The following is a 20,993-nucleotide window of genomic DNA, read 5'->3' on the forward strand; positions in this document are numbered from 1 at the left end:
GAACGTGGTTAAACCTACTCACACATACATTTTCGGTACTATTTTAAACCTATAAATTTGATGTCATAAAAGCGAATTAGTGCACGTCTATTAGAAATTTCAGAATAAATTCGCCCTGACGAATTCCCCTCGAAAAGTTAAGATTTATTTCGATAGTGTACCTATTTCTGTGTTCCCCGGTAATTATGTAATGCACTAGTTATTTAACTGGACGGAGTATCAGAGAGTTGGGCAAAGTTGGAGTAACGGGGTAATGTTCTTCGTGGGAGTTTCGACTTTCCCATCGTGAAGTATACCTCTGGAAATTTCCATCCTCCAATCTCTCGGGAATTTGTCGGAAAATTTAACGTTGATATCATCCATTGAAGGGGCGACCGGAATAGCCGAGATTTCGATCGAGGGGCATTCAATCACCGGGACTCGGGGCGATGAAAGACGTCCAAGCCTTGATTTCGAACTCGTGATTCGGCCTTTCCACGTGAAATGCAAAAGGGGGAAAGAGGGAAAGAACAAACCTTGATTTCGAGCTAGTGATTCGGCCTGCCCATGTGAAACGCAAAAGGGGAGATAGGGAAAGAATTGATAGGTCTTTTAGAGACGAGGAGCCTTCGCTTTAACGCTCACCACGTGGGATTGGCTCGGTCAAGTTACCTTCGATCGTAAAATAGAATTCCAGGGGAGGCGAAATGGAGAAGGGTAGGAAGGAGAATACCGAGATCGACGGAGGACGGACTCGGCTTCGGGAGGAATCCTGTAAGTCGATCCTTTGCATTCCACCATCGGCTTGCCACGTGGAACGACCGCTCGTTAGTCTCCCTTCTCTAGGTACCGTGGTGTAATCACTGCTATTCGTCTGCCTACGAGAAGTACGAGTTGGGCTGCCGAGCTCTAGATTGATTCTACATTGCGATTAATCCGGGGGTCAGAACTTTCCTCTTAAATTTTGCGTCAGTTTAGTGGATTATAATCCGCTTTTCTGAGTTTTAACATTCCCATAGTGTGGATGGAATTATTAATATTTACGCACTTACGAGAAGTACGCCTCTCGATTGATCCTTCATTGCGATTACTCCGGGGGTCAGAACGTTCCTCTTATATTTTCCATCAGTTTAGTGGATCACAATCCGCTTTTCTGAGTTTTAACATTCCCATAGTGTCGATGGAATTATTAACAAATGTTAATAATTCCATGCGTGCGTACATATCAGTGCGTAAATACGCACTTACGAGAAGTAAGCCTCTCGATTGATCCTACATTGCGATTAATCCGGGGGTCGAAATGGTCTTCTTAAATTTTCCATCAGTTTAGTGGATCACAATTCGCTTTTTTGAGTTTTAACACTCCCATAGTGTAGATGGAATTATTAATATTTACGCACTTACAAGAAGTACGCGTCTCAATTGATCCTTCATTGCGATTAATCTGGGGGTTAGAATGACCCTATTCAATTTAGAATTAGTTCAGTGGATCACATTTATTTTTGGTGGGCTTTAACATTCACGTAATGTCAATGAAAATACTAGTATTTACGCACTTACAAGAAGTACGCGTCTCGAATGACCCTCCATTGCGATTAATCGGGGAGTCAGAATATCCCTCTTTAATTTTGAATTAGTTTAGTGGATTTCTTTCCCTTTCTTCGAGCTTTAATGTTCACATAGTGTCGATGCAATTACTAGCATTTACGGACTTACAAGATCTTTCAATTGATCCTTCATTGCGATTAATCCGGAATTGAGAAAATATTTCTGTTAACTTCCATGTTAACGTACAGTGATCTAAGGTGAATAATAATATAAAAAATCAAATTCAAACAAATAAGTCGAGACATTTCCAGTATACCGTTGAGTGCTACTAGTCACGCGGTGTCGACGTAATCTCTGCAATTTGCAATAGGTTGATCATTGTCCTAAATTACTCATGCCCTCTGTACAGTGTCCGTTAACGGGATTGCAAATGCGAATTGTTGAAACAAGCCCGCATGAATTGTTAACATCAGTCCCGGGTCAATGCATTCCGGTGTCTTTTAACACCAGGGAAATTAAACATGCGTATCAGCGATTCGATTACGTGTATTTAGGGTACCCAAAACGGTATCACCAGAATAGCTTGACGAACACCGTTAGCTAAGTCCAAGATAAAATCGTCCACGGAGATCCTATTTGTCCAAAGATACTTAAATAATTAAATATAAAGTGTTCGTCGTTATTAAATATGGCGGACCTCTTTCCCCGCGTTGAGTACAATTTCCCTCGGCGGAGGGAAGGCCTCCATTAGAGCAATTAATTTTCATCGAATAATAAATTCGGTGAAACGCAAAGACTTTTTTAAACGCACACCTGAGCTGCCGGGGTAAGATAATTAAATCTGAAAGAATATAATTCGATCCAATTTGCGGGAAGCCTTGACTTCCCGACAGAAGAAATGCGTTCTTTCTTGCCCAAATAAATTAATTTTTTTCGTGCTGGACACCCTCAAGATTCATCACAGTCGGATGGGATTTATTAAGAAGAAAGGTTTTATCGTCCAAAAATAAATTTTACTCGGCTGCAACAAATCGCATTGTTGCAAGGGTTGTTCATCCAATTCTTCATCTCGCCAAAGCGACGCGATCCAGATGAACTTGTTCCAAAATGTGTATTTCACTCTGGAGTTAGTTTGCATAATTACCGTTTTCCCGGTTTCGACAGGGAATTATCTGGTGAATTGGCCTAAACCACTAGACTGGGGAACAATCGAGCTGATTCGAACTTACGTGTGTAAGTTGGGGACGGCGTCGTGCTTTGAGGAACTTCTATTAATCGGATTATGCGTACGTAGGCGAAGCCAGTACAGGATTAGGTATCGTTTGGTATGCAGAGACGAGATCGTAGGAAGGGTGTGAATATGGGATCTGGTTACTGGAGGAAGCCTCGAGGGGATGGAAACGCCACGGAGATATCGGAGCGTCTCCGAATTAAGAAGGATAAGAATAAATCGCCTCCTCGTCTCCGCCAATCAACGTCCCCGTCTTTCTCCTCCACCGGCCGTTTATCGCCGCTTGGATTCCCGTCACACACCCTTCTTCATAAATAAATGATGCGATCCAGCCGTAATAAAATAAATAATAAAAATCGAGGTCCTTTCAACCCGGTGCGAGCAATGAGCCGTCCGCGAATGAAGATCCTCCGTTGAAAAAAAAATAAAATAAAAAAATAATAAGTATTAAGAGAGGGCGTAGATTTTTATTTATGTACCTCGTACTTTAATCTCCCAGCGGATTTGGTTATCTGAGGTATTCCGAAGGGGTATTTATACGATGCGAGGAAGTGCTCCCTATTTTCATCTTGAATCTTTAAGAGGGAATTTTTAAGATGACGCGCTTTTCAGTTTGATCGATCGTCCTTCATTCACGGTCTTCCTTCCCATGCGAAATATAATACAGGGTTTGAATTCCGGCGATATGTTATTACCCTTTATTTTATTCCCGATTGTATGTAGCGATCGATCTCCACGTCTATCCTTGCTAGGCTTCCGTCCTCCCACGCGGAGCGTCCCTCGAGGCTCCATTTTCGACCCGACAGTCAAAGGGATAGGAAGGGTGACCCAAGTTGACCTAACCTAACCTCTCTGATATTCAAATTGTCCCAGCCACCAAAATTGCCAGGTTTTGCAGCATCGACTCACTTGGATCGCACCCTCGTTGCTTATTCGGGTCGTGTACTTTCACGCGGCCATTCCGCAGCGGAAATTTCGTGTACCTGTTATGTGGAGCATGTGCTCTCGAGAGCGACCACCTCGTTTCGGGTCTGTTGTTAATGTACCGTTCAATGCTGAATATACGGGCTTGGATCCATACATTTCTTTATTTTAAGTTCTGGAGAGCCTCTAGAAAAAATGTGACTTTTGGTTTTAGTCTAGGTTAAATAAAAAAATTTTTTTTGTGAAAAATGGAATCTCACGTGCGTCGCGATCTTCCTTAGGGCCTCTATAATCACGTGTTAAGGTTCGAATGATTGTGCACCCATGGGTTGTGTACATGATGAATGTATCCTGTTTGGAGAAAAGTTTTATTAATATTTTCATGTTTTATGTATATAAAATGACCTTTTCATATCGCCTTAAGGTGTTATGAAAGGGTCATTCTTAGTTCGCCCTTAGAGCCTCCACGTGTTAACGTGTTAATATTTCAAATAATTCGGTGCACCCAGTTTTGAGATAAGTTTTATCAATATTTTTGACGTTTCATGTATATAGAACACCTTTCATATCGCCTTAAGGTTAGGTCACCCTTCATAAAATTTAAATTGCCTCCACGTGATAACGTGTTAACGTTTCAAATGATTCGGTGCACCCAGTTTTGAGATAAGTTTTATCAATATTTTTGACGTTTCATGTATATAGAGTGACTCTTTCATACCGCCTTAAGGTGTTATGAAAGGGTCATTCTTAGCTCTCCCTTACAGCCTCCACGTGATAACGCGTTAACATTTCAAATGATTCGGTGCACCGAGTTTTGAGATAAGTTTTATTAATATTTTTGACGTTTCATGTATATAGAACACCTTTCATATCGCCTTAAGGTTAGGTCACCCCTCATAAAATTGAAATTGTCACCAGAGTCTGCGGTATCTCCTTCACCCTATTTAGAATCTGGAGCAGACCGCAACCTCGTTGCTTATTCGCTCCACCGATTTTCATGCGGGCATTCCGCGGCGGAAATTTCGTCTCCCTGTAACGTAGAGCAAGTGCTTTGGCGAGTACCTCATTTCGGTAAGCTCGCAATTAAGTTTGACTCTTTGCGCATTAGAAGTCCCTCGGGCATAAATTCCCCCTCATTCGGTATATCTACAATTTACTTAACAAAATAATGTTGATTTTTTTTTACACGAAGTCTCCGGCTGTCGGGGCGAATCCATCTCTCCTATCTCCAGCATCCCAAGGATGTGACTTTATTATTTATTCGCGGGCGGACGTTTCACTGGGGGGGAAAAATTCGCATTACGTCGTTGTGCAGTATGTCGTTTCATAAACTTGCACCCCGCCTTGGGATTTTTCACGCAATTTACCATACGCGAGATGTAGGCAAGAGTTAAACTTCATTATTCCGCGCTATAAAAGTAATCCACGCAGTTTACGACCACGTAGGGAAGTTATTCAATTTTTTCCAATTATTTCTGTCTCCGTTGTATGTATACGCGTACACTTTTCGGTACATGAATTGCACTACGGATAAATCAATTTAATCACGTCGACTATTTTTAGAAGGGCACGCTTCGAGATCCTGAACTATTATACATGATATTAAGGTGATATTAAAGAGTTAGCCTATATGTGCCCATAATTATGAAAGTGGTCTAAGTCAAAATTAAAAAAAAAAATGAGTTTATCAGTTATTTCACGTCATATTATTTCAAACGAAATTAATTCAATGTAATTTCGAAACAAAAAATATATGACTTAGACCACTTTCATAATTATGGGCACATATCTATCTGAGAGATGAAATGCAGCTAAACGCAACAGATGGCGACGTTGGTCCTAAACAGTCGATAGAACAATCACTTTTAGAATGAAAGGGAAGAATAAAATATTTTGACGTTTTATGTATATAGAATGACTCTTTCATATCACTTTAATAAACACGATACGACAAGTTGTTACGTTTATTTATCTCCTTCTGTCAATACAAGTACCGGGGTTACTTATTTAATTATTTATACGGTATTGATAGTTTAGGATGGCCCCTCGAAATCGTTAATATTCCCCCCGTACAACAAATAAAGCGTCAAATATTCGAGAAATGTTACGACCCAGTTCTTATGGAGGTTTTTTTTCCTTTCCTATAACGTTCCTCCCTTCGCCATCCAATTTAGTCGTAAATATCGCATAAAAGCGTTTGCGTAACACAGATAAAAAGCAATAGCAGGCCGAAGTACAGGTGCGATAATTTCGGAAAACGCAAAAGGGTGATTTATAATTAGGTACGGAATTAAAATCAATACTACATCATCAACTATTTTATTAAAATTCAGGGCAAGCCGTATCGAACATGGCGTCCATAATGCAATATGGCGAGATGCTCTGAAACGCGTCGCACAAAATTCGGCGAAATTTTAGACTTTAATTAAAACTTTTATCCGTATATAGGAATCGATGGGAAACGGATTTCGGAGACGGGAATTTCGAGGGAATATATTCCTTTTAACTCCAATGGGATTTCAGTCGCCAAATATAAAAGCATTTGCGTGTGAATTTTATTCCCGTGTAGGCGGGCGTTGATTTTCCAAAACCAGGTTTTCCGACTATTCCGAAATTGGGATGTTCAAACAATATGGAATTTCGCACTTCGGAGTAATATTCAATTTTTAGGCGCGAGCGATTTTCATTATTTGATCTTTGCGAGCGAACAGCGATTCGGTAGGAAAGCTCGGAATTAAAATCGACGTTCGATTATTTTCTTGTTACGGGGGAAGAATTTTTACCTGAGAATCTCTCGGATTAACAAGCATTAGTGCGAATTTACAGTCGCCATTTTGTGTCCAGGTTTCCGTCCCTGATTCCTTTACGAATTACGGGCGTTGATTTTTCAAATCCAGGTTTTTCGATAATTTTGAAATCGGGATGTTCAAACAATATGGAATTTCGCACTTCGGAGTAATATTCAATTTTTAGGAGCGAGCGATTTTCATTATTTGATCTTTGCGAGCGAACAGCGATTCGGTAGGAAAGCTAGGAATTAAAATCGACGTTTGATTATTTTCTTGTTACGGGGGAAGAATTTTCACCTGAGAAACTCTCGGATTAAGGAGCATTAGCGCGGATTTACAGTCGCCATTTTGTGTCGAGGTTTCCGTCCCTCATTCATTTACGAATCCGCCTTACTCATTAAAATCTCGACTCGGAGAATTATCTGAGATTCTGCGATGCTCTTTCGCGAGGTGGAAGGGCCATCCTTAAAGGGTTCTTCTAAAAGAAGCTCCTCGGTCTTTCAACCGGAAGTTCCGCTCCGTCGTTCGGCTCGTCGGGAATTCGACTTCGGAGTTTTAAATTAAATAGTAATTTGCATTTCCGTCGAGATATCCACGCTTAAGACCTTTCCGGAAGTAATCAACAAATGTTAAGGGGAAAATCGAGTAACTCGCCGAGGCCAGATTCCAAATGCTATTGATGTCGACTGATGGATAGAAATAATTGTTCGTTTCCTCGATCGTCCACCCTCTTCTCTCTGTATTCTGTAAATGTATCCACGGACAATTCCTAATTGAAGTTCAACTCCTAATTGAAATTCTTAAGTTCATTTTTACGACTACTGTATTCGGTACTGGTTGATTTGGGCATAGTTGTCTTTATTTCTGCTATTTCCATCTCACTTTAAATGTCAATATAGCTCGGCCACGGAGTGCTAATATTTTATATAAATACAATATTCATCCACCGCTTTGAATACATGGAAGTAGGCCACTATAATTGCGTCTCGTAGAATAACGTCCACCGGACGGAGTAAAAGAGGAAAATTTCTTCGTTTCATTTTTCTTTTACATTTTCTTCAACATCGCAATTTTGCTTTAGGATGGGAGAGGTTGGTTGAGTAATTTCTAGCTGTGTTACTCTTGGTTGGGGTGTAAAAAAAAAAAATGCAGATTTTCTCGACTTCGCGTTCACGTACGTTTTTCCTTTTTGAAGGTTCTTGGCAGCCAGACGGAGTACCACTTCGTGCACAGAGCTCTGCCGCATGCTAGAAGTAAAAGATCCGTGCCTCATATGCGGAGGTTAAAGGTGGATCCCCTGGTAAGTGTATAAAGGACGATATCGACCGTTGTACGTTTATTCGCCCACGTATTCCATCTTTTATTCTATTATTCTCCTCGCGACGTAATTTTCCATATTTCTGATCGTTCCTTTTTTTTATTAATTTTTCTCCTTTCATCCCATGCGTAACCGATTCCCAGGGATAATATGCTGCAATTCTGTAATTCCAAATTTTCAAAAGAAAGGCGTATAAAAGACGATATTGACTTTTGTTCGTTTATTTGCCCACGTAATTCATCTTTTATTCTATTATTTTCCTCGCTACGTAATTTTCCTTATTTTTGATCGTTTCTTTATTTATTAATTTTTCTCCTTTCATCCCACGCGTAACCAATTCCCAGGGATAATATTCTACGATTATGTAATTCCAAATTTTCAAAAAAGAGGTGTATAAAAGACGATATCGACCGTTGTTGGTTTATTCGCCCACGTATTCCACCTTTTATTCTATTATTTTCCTCGTTACGTAATTTTTATTATTTCTGATCGTTACTATTTTTAATAATTTTTCTCCTTTCATCCCACGCGTAACCAATTCCCAGGGATAATATTCTACGATTATGTAATTCCAAATTTTCAAAAGATAAAAGGTTAAAGATATGCGAGGATTAAAGGTGGATCCCCTGGTAAGTGTACAAAGGAGGATTCGACCATTGTTCGTTAATTCGCCCACGTATTCCATCTTTTATTCTATTATTCTCCTCGCGACGTAATTTTCCATATTTCTGATCGTTTCTTTTTTTATTAATTTTTCTCCCTTCATCCCACGCGCAACCGATTCCCAGGGATAATATCCTACGATTCTGTAATTCCAAATATTCAAAAGAAAGGCGTATAAAAGATAAAATCATTACCTGAAATCAATGTTGCTACGAGATATTTATTCACCAGGTTGGCAGATCAATTAAGACATCTGATTATCTCGGGAAATTAATAAACGAGGTATGACGTTTCTTTAGCATCGCAGCTGTTGTAGAAGGACTATGAATAAACAACATTTAATATTGGTCGGTCCTTTGAGTAACTAAAGATCCGTCACATTATCCGATTGTTCCCGACATTTTGGTTTTCTCTGAAAACCAGTAAACCTGAAACAGCATACCGCATCGATGTTTTTTTCCCCTCCACTTAGGGTGTCTACTCTTACCATTGTAATTAAATTTCCCTCGAGTGGTGGACTTTTCTCGGTTATTTTAATACAATATTATGCTAATGTCGGTACCGGTGACGTAAGGGCTCTATAAATGCTACCCTTCGATCGATCCTTCACGTCTGCATCCCCTTGCCGTAGGTACATACGGCGGTGCAACAACCGGGGTTCAAGAGGGTGAAACGCGGCTACAAACCTCTGAGCAATGATCGCCTGGTACCTCTGTACCAGATCAAAGACACATCCAATCCTGCAAGCAAAGATCCTACCGATCCGTACTTTCAGTACCAGTGGTACCTGAAAAACACCGGCCAGAATGGCGGCAAACCGAAGTTGGATTTGAACGTGGAGGGTGCCTGGGCACAAGGGGTTACGGGGAAGAACGTCACGACGGCCATCATGGACGACGGTGAGCCGATTTGAGAAAAATTCAAAAGTTAACTCTCCACCCCGAGGGAAGCATTTCATTTAACCGCTGAAATATTTCGTTAATTCGGAGAGTAATAATCTCTTATTAAGGTGATACGAAAGAGATGCATCGGAGAGGTGAAATCGTTGGGGGAAGTATTTTCCGAATTTGGTGTACCGATTCCTTTGAAACTTTTTTTTTTTACCAGAGGAATATTTACCAGACCAATAACTTAGAGTAGTAATTAACTAAGAGTCGTTAGAATAATGAATTCCCGGGATTTTGACAGTTTTACGTCAATCTCTTTATCATTATTTTACCGAAATGACATGTGGAACGCTTCATTGCGTATAATTCTAAACGTAGACTGCAAAAGACTTTAACATAAATATAAATGTCGATAGCGTGACGCGTCAGCTTATGTTACTATTTGAGTATTCAAAACGGCGTTCCCACTAGAAAGGGTATAGATGAAATTTAATTTTTCGACTTCGATTAAATTTCTCAGCGCCTTTCATATCATCTTAAGGTCTTCTATTGAGTTTGTGCGTAGCGAGCTTAATTTCCTCTTAAGCTTTACTCGGTCTACTTAGAAATTTAATGAAAAATTAATGCACCGCCGGCAAGACACGCGGTTTGATTAAACAGCTGTTATTATCGCCAGGAGGATGAGAAATTGATCAAGCCCGTCATTAGCGAAGTTAGTAATTAATTTTAAATTCCACTTATATAATTCATGAAACTACATATTTCCAGCGTAATAAAAAATATTGTGAGCTGGGCTACATATCACTTTATTTATCGTCATCAGATTCGGGAAATTACATTTTGATTAAGGAGGAATTCTCATCCATTAATATGTACACTTTGATACACTTTGAATTTAATATCGAGAATTATTGCGGGGAACGATGAAGATTTATTAGTTTTAGAGTTGCCGAAATTGAGTTAAAAGTTGTGACGATAGTGGCGGTGGCATAAAAAAAGCTTCTTACATTTCTTAGGTAAGAGGAATTAATTAATATGAGGAATTAATTCGATCCAGTCCTTGCGGGGAGAAGTTTTAATGAGAAAATAATTGCCGATCGATACATCCGGTCGGTGGATTTATCGATTAACAATTATTAAGCCGAGGCCTCTTCCTGGTCTGCAACAGCTGTAACAACCGCGTATGATCAAGCCAGGATTAAGGGTAACGTGATTGTGCAATGTTCACCGAGATGTTGCGTACAACACGCTTTAGCGACACGTTATGGCACCATAAACCTAATTTCCCTGGGATGGACATGCATTATGCATGGCTGCACAGTAATCCAAAATCTCGAAAATCTACTCTAAATCTCAAAGATGAAACTTCCCTTCGGGATTGTTTATCATTACGCCGAGGGAATAATTTACTTTATAGGCGGAACTGATTACTTGCGGCAATCTAAATGTCTCTTGCTAAAGAAATTTCTCGGCTCCAGCAAAATTCATTTTTTAAGAATTAATAATGTTGCAACTCGAACGATGGCAAGTTAATATCAAGTGGATGAGTCGACATTACTTTTGCCGTACTTTCATTTGATATTACTTTGTTGATAGTAGCTAGAAAAGATCTATTGAAATTTCGTCTTTTTTAAAAAGTGATTTTTTAGTTCAGGGTAAGTTGCATAGAGGAATAATGTTGATATTTACTGCCAAAAAGACGAGGGCGGTGATCGCTGTACACGGTTTTGCATTTCGCTTTACAATCAACATTCTTGCAAATCAAAATCTCACCGAGCTGTACGTAAGGAAGAACTTTTGAGATTTTGATCGACTTTTTGGGATTTCGGACCACTGTGAGAAGTAATAAAATTACATTCCCGTTTTTACGCAATTATTTATAATCTCTCTTTCACCTTTCCAGGCGTCGACTACATGCATCCAGATTTGAAGTACAATTACGTAAGTAACACTTTCATGTATCACGTATCATCATTATTTCATGACTTATGAATAACAAATATACAATAAAAACATAGCTTTGTTGTATTTCATTTTTTGTTCCGTGTGTTTTATTTATCTTAAATTGAAATTATAAATTCATTGTATGTCTATTGTTTTGCAACTTCGTTGAAGGTACATTCGGGCATTGGTGGTGATGTAGAAATTTGAAACGGTGTCGTTAGAATGAAATTATTTTGCTAATGAACCAGATGAAGCGATTCATTGGTGTCGTTTTCTTTCCGAGGTAATCTTTTTCTTTGCCGAGTACACGTAAAAGCCATTGCTTTTACGAGTTTTCCTTGGAGAGATGTTCAATGGAAAATTCCTGCCGCGGATCTGTTAAACTGTTCCTTCTCTTTTATCTCTCGTTCAACTTGCTTCTCTCCCTCGTTTTCCACTAAAGTCCCCATTCAGCTTGCGACCTCCTGCATCGTATGGTTCATTAGCATAATGCTCACCGAGAAATTCAAATTCTGAAGAACCAACTCCTTACCGAGCACAGATACACTGATACGCCGAGACGTGTTCGGTCAGATTTAGATTAATAATGATCTTCTTTGATAATTAATTTAATAATTCCACAGTGATTGGCAATTGCGGCCCTAAATGGCATTACTCGATCGACCAATTGCAACATCGCCCGCTCCTCGGCAGCTTTGTTGCACAAATTTAATTCACAACTTTTGTGCATTTTTACGTAATTAAAAAAATTATGACATTATCCATTACATCGGCATAGACGTATAATTTCAATGAATACTTTTCTTAATAAAAGTTCCATACATATAGGTACTCAGGACGAAAATTTCTTCCTTGTGGTCTTGTGCGATTTTCAATTCGTCAATTGGTTATTTTTGATTGACATACAATATTCTCCATTATATTGATATAGACGTATAATTTGAGTGAATATTTTTTATTAATCAGTTTCATACATATAAGTACTTAGGACGTGCGAATGTTAATTGCGGCATTCCAGCTGGGCTAATTGATTGTTAAAAAATTCGCGATGGGATTTCCTTGAGGGTTCCATCTGTTTTCCCCGTCGACCTCATAATTGCTCTTTCTCTTCAAGTCTCCCAACCAATTTGTCGAGGAGCGAGCACTCAACTCCTCAAGCTTGCATGAGGTGTCTAAAGTTCGAGTTTGTAGGTGACACGGGAAACGCCGTGCAAGGTTTTCATGTCGTTACCTTGCAGCACTTCGAGTAACGCAATTTCGTCGGAGCTTAAAAAAAAAAACTCTGTCGTCGGTAATTTCATAAATTTTCTCTCTGCTTTCAGAATGCTCGGGCGTCCTACGATTTCAGCAGCAACGATCCATATCCCTATCCAAGATATACAGACGATTGGTTTAATAGGTGAGTTTAGAATTCCCTGCCACTTCCTCCTGGATTAATTTTAATATTTCATAATGTTCATTGCGTTTAAATACGCCGGTTTAATTATTGCTCCCGATGTACAAAATGCAGGCCAGTATTAGTAGCTATGTGTCATGTTAGATAATCATCTCCAATGGTTTCCTGTGATATCATCACGTGGTTCGCTATCATTCATTACCCTCCCCCGTAATCAACGCATAATTAAGTCAGAGGTTATTATCGAGAGGAGATTGCGAGGCAAACGTCGTTCTGGAATTCTGCGCGGCTTGGAGGTAATCTCGGTATTGATTTTATAAAATGCCACGAAATGGCAATGGACTATCAGCTGATGGAAACGTACAACAGCGTGATGGACCACCTTGGAAAAAAATGGGGTTCCATAGCATATTTATATAACAAAGACATTACAATGACTTCCGTTTTGATATTACTCTGACATCTCAGTTTTACATATAAATGAGTAAATATTAAAAAATATTTTCTCATCGACTGAGAGTCTCGAAGCGTAATCTGAAAATCTGAGCGTCTCGCGTTATGGGGTGGCAAGGTAAGCAAAAGTTGTTTTCCCAAAGTTTAAAGGCTCATCGAGTGAAGAGAAAGGTGAAGGGAAATCCTTGAGGATAGCAGAGGGAAGAGAGGAGAAAATATTGAGGGTAAAAATCGTCTCTGGGAGGAGAACTTGTGACGTAAGCGGATGCCCTCCAGGGATTATGGAGTAACAAGCTGCGATGCGTTGAAAAATGTATCGTTATGGTTTCTATTGTTCGGGGGGATGTATTTTCCGGATATTACGGATCTTAAGTTTCGTCTTTAAGAATTCGTCTTTGCTGGAGATCCTGCGCAATGTTGCATGAGTGCACATTTCATGCAGACATAATCTTAGGAGCACTTCCGCGTCGAAGCTTTTCATAAGTTCCTTTATGACGAGGTGCACTGTCACATAGGCGGGAATGTCGTACGAATGGTCGATAAAAGCCCATTTTACGGAAACATGAAGTCTTAATGGCCTTTAATACAACTCTTGAGATGCATGGCACGTTCAGCCCTTTTTTTTTCGATTTCCAAGCTTTTATGCAAAGCGTGGAGTTGAAGGGCGCACGTAGGGAAATTTCAGGGACCGTCATGAAATCTCGACGACGACCATTCCTGAGGAGGGATTTCCCGTCTTCTGGGAGATATATTTACGGTTGTAAAGGTGAATCGATTTTAGGCTTTGATTTGTGGAAGACGATTTTGAGCGATGAATGTTGGGAATCCTAATCAGAGCTTATCATTAAAGGGAGTGAAGTACCGAGGGGATGTTCACTCGAGAAATTCCGGATTTTAAGGCTTGACATCCCGTGGAAATCAGCTGGAAATTGCAAAAAGAATTCACGGGAAGTTTTTTGGAAATCACCAAAACGTTGGGACAATTTTTTAAGACCGACTGACACTTGTTACCCAATCACATTGTTGCTTATCATATCAAATCAAAGGCAATCGGTTCACAAAGAAGGAAATCCTGTTCATTGATTTTCGAAAGAATAGCCTCGTGAAGTACAGTATGGAATATTTTTCGGGTCACCTTTCTCCTTGAATTATCGGAAGTGCATAATGGATTCTGGGAGCAGTTAAAATCACTGTCTCGTCCACTCTACCGAAAATGCCTTTTTTCAACGTCAGAGCATTTTTCTACGGGAAATTGGAGGATCTGATGGAACTCTTTAGACAGCGGGACAGATGCGTAATGAAATATGACTATTTTTCTAAACGTCCATGACCATCCTTTTCACATGAGGTGCTTTTTCAGCGGGAAAGCTCGAGTTACGAGTGCACGTAAATGTCGATGGCTACTCATCCAGGTTAAGCCGGCTTTCTTTTACTCTTTAAGGGGATGTGAAGTGGCACCTGAAGAGTCAATCCTTCATGAAACATTTCTTCGAACTGAAAATGGTGAATCGTTTCAAACTTTACCCCATGAATGTGGAGGCTATAAGAAAGGACTTGACCGCCATGAAATTTCATTTTTTCCGACAAATTAAAAAAATATTTACGAGCAAATAAAAGAAAGATTGAAGTTTCATGGGTTTCAGGACTTGCCTTACCCCATCCATATTTATATTGTGAAGTTTGAATAGATTCGTCACACCCTTTATGAAACATTTCTCCGAACTGAAAATGGTGAATCGTTTTAAACATTACCCCATGAATGTGGAGGCCATAAGGAAGGATTTGACCGCCATGAAATTTCATTTTTTTGTTAAATTAAAAAAAAAATATCTACGAGCAATTAAAAGAAAGATTGAAGTTTCATGGGTTTCAGGACTCTCCTTAGCCCATCTATATTTATATTGTGAAGTTTGAATAGAATCGTCACACCTAGTTTGGAGGACAGTTTCATGAACTAGAACTCTTTGACGCCACTTTTTACATCACCTGAACATCCGCACGAAGAAGTTGAAGTTCCTTTAAAGCGCGTCAAGTCGCAAAAGGCTTCTGTCGATGTCTTCGTCATTTTTCACGATCGATCGGCTCCTCTAATACGAATAGTCGAGATAGGTAACTCCTTCGTTTGATAAATGGACGAGCTTTGACACAGGGAAGGCACTTGCAGATGCCGATCGATTTTCGTGATTGTCCCCCTCTGGACGTCCCAATTCCCTTTTCTCACACCTTTTCCTTCTTTTCCTTCTTTTTTCGTCTTTTCCTCCCACCTTTTCTATCTTCCTCGAGAAATCTCGCGAAGCTGCAAACACGAAACGCGCGTTTTTCTCGTCTTGCCTCGACGTTAGCCTATTTTGTTATCGAAAACAATGTGTTATAAATACATACTATCTATCCAAAGCAATGTATTTATCGGGATGATAAACAGGTATAGGGAATCTCTGAATTGTCTTTTAATCATTTCTTTACTCGCGTAGGCAGAAATATCTCATATTCGAAAATCGAAATTGCTATCGAAGTATCGGAGTAAGATCATTTTTCCGCCATTTTCTTTTATTGGCCGCACATTGAAATTGGTAAAGAACTGCCTTTCAGGTTCTTCATGGAAACGGAATACCGGATGGACATGGACGATATGATACGTGAAACGCGATATGCATATTCGTATCGTTTTCCTTCCACGTGAATGCCGAGTATTTCTGTTTGACCTTACTCTCTCTCTCTCTCTCGTGGATTCGAATTCTTCCTTTTCTCTCTTTTCTCGAGATTCGTGATATATAAAAGCAAGTTGAATTCCGAAGGGGTAAATTTTAAATTTATTATTGTTTATCATTTACATGTACATTTGTGGAACTGGATGCCTGGCACGTCGGTATGGCTATAAACAAATTATAATTAATTCGTGGTATTAAAAGGAGCTACAGTCTACGTTGATAATTAGATAATTATACGAACTGAAGCACTCCATATCTCATTTCGGTAAAGTAATGATAAAGAGATCGACGTAAAACTGTCGAAGTCCGGTGAATTCATTATTCTAACGACTGTTTAGGACCAACGTCGCCATCTGTGACGTTTAGCTGGAACTAAATTTTTTCCTCTAAAAACACGTGTAAGCCCCGTGACAAGCCAGCGTTCTCTTGCAATCGTTGGCGAAAGCATCCATGATAAGTAAATAAATGTTTGATGAAAAATGAAATTTCACGACTTTCAAGACCTACTTTAGAGCCTCCATAATCACGTGGGAAGATTTGTAACGAGTCGGTACACCCAATTCGGGGAGTACTTTCCCCAACGATTTGACCTCTCAGATATACATACTTTATCTTATCATCTTAATTTATTAAAATGATTAATATTTTCAGCCATGGGACCAGATGTGCCGGGGAAGTGGCGGCGGCACGTGATAATGGCGTTTGCGGAGTCGGAGTGGCCTACGACTCCCAAATCGCTGGTATCAGGATGCTGGACCAGCCTTACATGACGGATCTGATCGAAGCCAATAGCATGGGTCACGAGCCAAATCTCATTGACATTTACAGCGCGTCCTGGGGACCAACGGACGACGGGAAGACCGTCGACGGTCCGAGAAACGCCACCATGAGAGCAATCGTCCGAGGCGTTAACGAGGCAAGCCTTCTGACATTTCGTTATCTCACCTCCTTTTGATTTCTATCTCTAATGCGACTTATTGATCGCCCTCGAGCCTCATTTACCCTTATCCGAAGTATCCCGAAGGGCCAAGGGGGAAGACGGAAAGAGATTTAAAGCTCCGCACGGGAATTTGCGACTCTTATTGCATCTTAAATCGCGATCTTGGAGAGAAGCTCCCTTCTATCGAAAGGGACACTAACAAGGTACTGAAATTAGATGCCATTTAATTCGCCGACTTCATTGCGAGCTTCCTTCTTTCAAATAGACTGTCTTCGTAGCAGTTTTAATGCGTCCTTTTATGTCGGTACTTATGCCAGAAATAGAGGCCATCAATGGGCAGAACTCTAATTGGGAAGTAAATCTGGATATAATTCAATTCTCTGGTTCCCTCGCAAATGGTTCTTCGAAATAAACTGAGCATCTTGAGATGTTTACAGCAGGTCATTATTCCAGCAACAAAGCCCGTCAATTTCCGAGGGTTTTAATTCCATGGGTAGGTGAACTCTAATTAGGGGCAATAATTAGATAGAATTTTCCGGTTTCATCGCGGGCGATTTTTGGATATACGCCGCGTATTTCGCGATGTCGTTATTTGTATGTAATTAGCCCAGCAATTAGACAGGCTCTCGATTTTATCAGGCATTACGTCAATTAAACTCCAATATTAGAGCAAATGTATTTTTTATGTATCATCGCGAACTACTCTCTGCAATGTACCATCTTGCAATGCTGTTTCCGACAAGTAATTGTTTCAGGAACAAAGGACGTTAAATCGCGAGGCTCCTAATTACTTGAACAGATGAACTCCAATTAGGAGCTAACATTAGATATAATATAATTTTCCCCTTGCAATATACTGCGCATTTCTTGTTATTGTTTCCCATAACAAAGGACATCAATTGTCGAAAGGGTCTCAATTACATGGGTAGATAAACTCTAATTAGGAGCTAAAATGAGGTATAAAATCTTTCTTCGATATCACTGGGAGTTCTTTTTAATTAACCACACATGCCGTATTTCATATACAATTATTCCAACCGCAAAATAATATTTCGTTGAGCCAACACAATTTTTCTTCGAGGATACAATCCAACAAAGCTGCGGATATAAATTCCAACGTCAACAACCTAGGTATTTAGAATTTCTTTAACCGAGGTCGATGAAATTTCTGGACTTCACCTCAATTGTCTAGGTAAATGAGTTCTAATTAGAGGTAAAATCCGACATAAAATAAGTTTTTCGGTCCCAGGGTACGACATATTGTCCAACTCGGGGCGCGATTTTCCGCGAGCAATTATCCCGATTGTAAGGGACGATTATTCGGCAGGGTCGGAATGGCCTGGGGAACATCTACGTATGGGCATCCGGAGACGGAGGCGAAGAGGACGACTGCAATTGCGACGGATATGCAGCGAGCATGTGGACCGTCAGCATTAACAGTGCCATTAACGACGGCCAAAACGCCCACTACGACGAGAGCTGTTCCAGCACCCTGGCCTCGACCTTCAGCAACGGAGCCAAGGATCCCAACACGGGAGTGGTGAGTATGATAAGTGGCCACTCCGAGTATCCGTATCCAGCTTCTTCGGCTCCGGAGACTAGGGTAGACCTCGACCTGCTCGAAAATCGATAAACCGGAAGCGTCCATCTCGAGTACGTGTCGCGAAAGAGGGTGCACCGTGTCCGCTCCACGTACGTATGTGCGTCGGTACGTGTATGTGCGGCACTGTGTGTATGTGCGAGGTACGTGTATGTGCGGCACTGTGTGTATGTGCGAGGTACGTGTATGTGCGGCACTGTGTGGATGTGCGAGGTACGTGCGCGCCCTGTATCCACCGAAGAAACTGAATTAAGAGACCCCGACGTATCCGGGTCTCCGTTGGTGTCAACCCTCCCTCTGGCACGCTTAGACTGCTAAATTGATGGAGAAAGCCTTTCCCTGTGATAGTCCTGCTGGGCGCATTTAGCTTGATCTTCCAGGCACTGGAATACAGATGAAACGGTGCAATTTCCATCCTGAATTTCTCTTTTGGCGTGGAATTTCAAGAGAATCGAAATTAATTGTTTCATTCATCTGTTAGGACGGATTAATTTTTTTCCTTCAACGCGCTTAAATTATTAATTTGATAAACTCCTTCTTTGCGATAGTCCTGCTGGGCGCATTTAGCTTGATCTTCGAGGCACTAGAATACAGATGAAACGGTGCAATGTCCACCCTGATTTTCTCTTTTGGCGTGGAATTTCAAGAGAATCGAAATTAATCGTTTGATGCATTTATTAGGGTGGATTTATTTTCTTCTTTTAACGCGCTTAAATTATTAATTTGATAAACGCCTTCTTTGCGATGGGTGCATTTAGCTTGATTTTTGAGGCACTAGAATACAGATGAAACGGTGCAATTTCCACCCTGAATTTCTCCTTTCGCGTGGAATTTCAAGAGAATCGAAATTTTTCATTTGATGCGTCTATTAGGACGGATTAATTTTTTTCCTTCAACGCGCTTAAATTATTAATTTGATAAACTCCTTCCCTGCGATCATCCTACTGGGCACATTTAGCTTGGTTTCCGAGACTCCAGTATTCCAGTAAGACGGGAAAACTCCCTCGAATTTCTGCCTTCCTTCCGTGGAGCTTCCAGGAGCTGAGCAAATGGCGAAATACATATTTCCGTGCATATGACTGTATACATGTACTTTACGTGTACAGGTATACATATATCGGTACCATTTGCAGATTAACAACTGCCGTGACCTCCCTCGCGAAGAGGCAGTTCCTAGCCTAGTAAAATCCGAGACCTTCCAGATGGCTTCCTCGAGAACACGGCAGTTTCAGCGTTCATTTCTGAGCGGATTCGTTTACAACCATTCGGTGCCGTTTCAAGTGCCATTCCCGGGTCGACGAGCGCCTACGACTTCCTTCGGGACCTTCGGGCTCGCATCCTGATATAAGAATCAACTTCCGGTAGTGTCCCTCGGAGGGAGGCAACGCGTCCTTCGGGCTCGCCCTTCGAAGTGGCCACTCGATATATCGACTGCACGCAGCAATTCCGTTAAACTCGACCCGTAAAGTTTACGAACGCGCCCTAATCCTGTATTAAGGACCCTACCCAAGGCGGCGATGAAAGTCCTCGCCGCGGAGACGGGGAGTCTTCCGGTCCTTAATATCCTCCCCGATGCGCGGCACGGCCCCATTTCCGAGGCGAGGTAATAAAAACCGCCACAGGGTGGATTTCGTTTTATCCCTCCACTAGTTCTCCTCTCTGTCTGCCTCCGTAGTCCATGGTCTAGTCGTCTCTTTCAAGCGGTGCCGCGTAGGTTCCGTTCACCCCCTTTCGCTAATTAATTTGGCAGCCGCCATTTTGTTTCCATTCCACTTAAACCCTCAGACCTCTCACAGAGGCATTTCAATCGAATTATGGGGAACTTATGAAAAATGGTCTTAAAGTAAAGGACTTGTTCTTTTTTATGTAAAACGTAGGATTTTTGAAAAATGGTCTTAAAGTAAAGAATTTGTTCCTTTTTATGTAAAACGTAGGATTTTTGTCCTTACTCTGTTTTTTTAAGCGGTGCCGCGTAGTAGCTTTCGACGTTCCGTTCAGCCCCTTTGGTGAATTAATTTGACGGCCGCCATTTTGTTTCCATTCCACTTAAACCCTCAGGCCTCTCACAGAGGCATTTGAATCGAATTATGGGGCACTTTTGAGAAATGTTCTTAAAAGTTAAGGATTCATTCTTTTGTAGGTAAAACTTAGGATATTGGTTCTTATTCGTGTCTCTATTTTCAGAGTTAAAGGCCACTTTTATCGATTGTCTTTAAGCGTCTAAAGGACTTCTCTTAACGCTGTAAAGAGAAGTTCCTAATATTGTTGGAAATGTTATTGATCACTGTTAACACGCCTACAGGATTTCCTTCTATCCCTCGAGTAGTTTCCTCTCTGTCCGATACCTTGAACCCAGATATAGCCGTCTCTTTCTCTTGGCTCCGTGACGCAGCTTTGGACGTTTCGTTCGCCCCCTTTGACCAATCAACATGGGATCGGTCTCGCCCCCGCCTCCGCCATATTGTTTTCTTTCCCGCAACTTGGACTCTCGACCTTTGCTCCCAGATTATCCCGGAATTCCTTAAGGGGATGTGAAAGTGGCATCCGAAGGATCAATAGTTCATGAAACTTATCTCCGAACTGGGTGTACCGCTTTGATTGTTTCAAACATTA

At 40.8% G+C, this 20,993-nt stretch overlaps 1 protein-coding gene across 1 annotated transcript in view; it reads left to right on the forward strand.

Annotated features, from left to right (window-relative positions):
* The window catches only part of LOC105697147 (neuroendocrine convertase 2), a 38,848-nt gene that overhangs the window by 9,689 nt on the left and 8,166 nt on the right, over positions 1–20,993 (forward strand). Inside the window, 6 exon segments of the mRNA XM_023432713.1 lie at positions 7,667–7,771; positions 9,084–9,351; positions 11,243–11,280; positions 12,606–12,682; positions 16,492–16,756; positions 18,108–18,320. Coding sequence (XP_023288481.1) covers positions 7,667–7,771; positions 9,084–9,351; positions 11,243–11,280; positions 12,606–12,682; positions 16,492–16,756; positions 18,108–18,320 — 966 coding nt within the window.

The sequence above is a fragment of the Orussus abietinus genome, unplaced genomic scaffold, assembly GCF_000612105.2.
Source record: "Orussus abietinus isolate OABI.00-Male unplaced genomic scaffold, Oabi_2.0 scaffold415, whole genome shotgun sequence".
Taxonomy (NCBI): Eukaryota; Metazoa; Arthropoda; class Insecta; order Hymenoptera; family Orussidae; genus Orussus; species Orussus abietinus.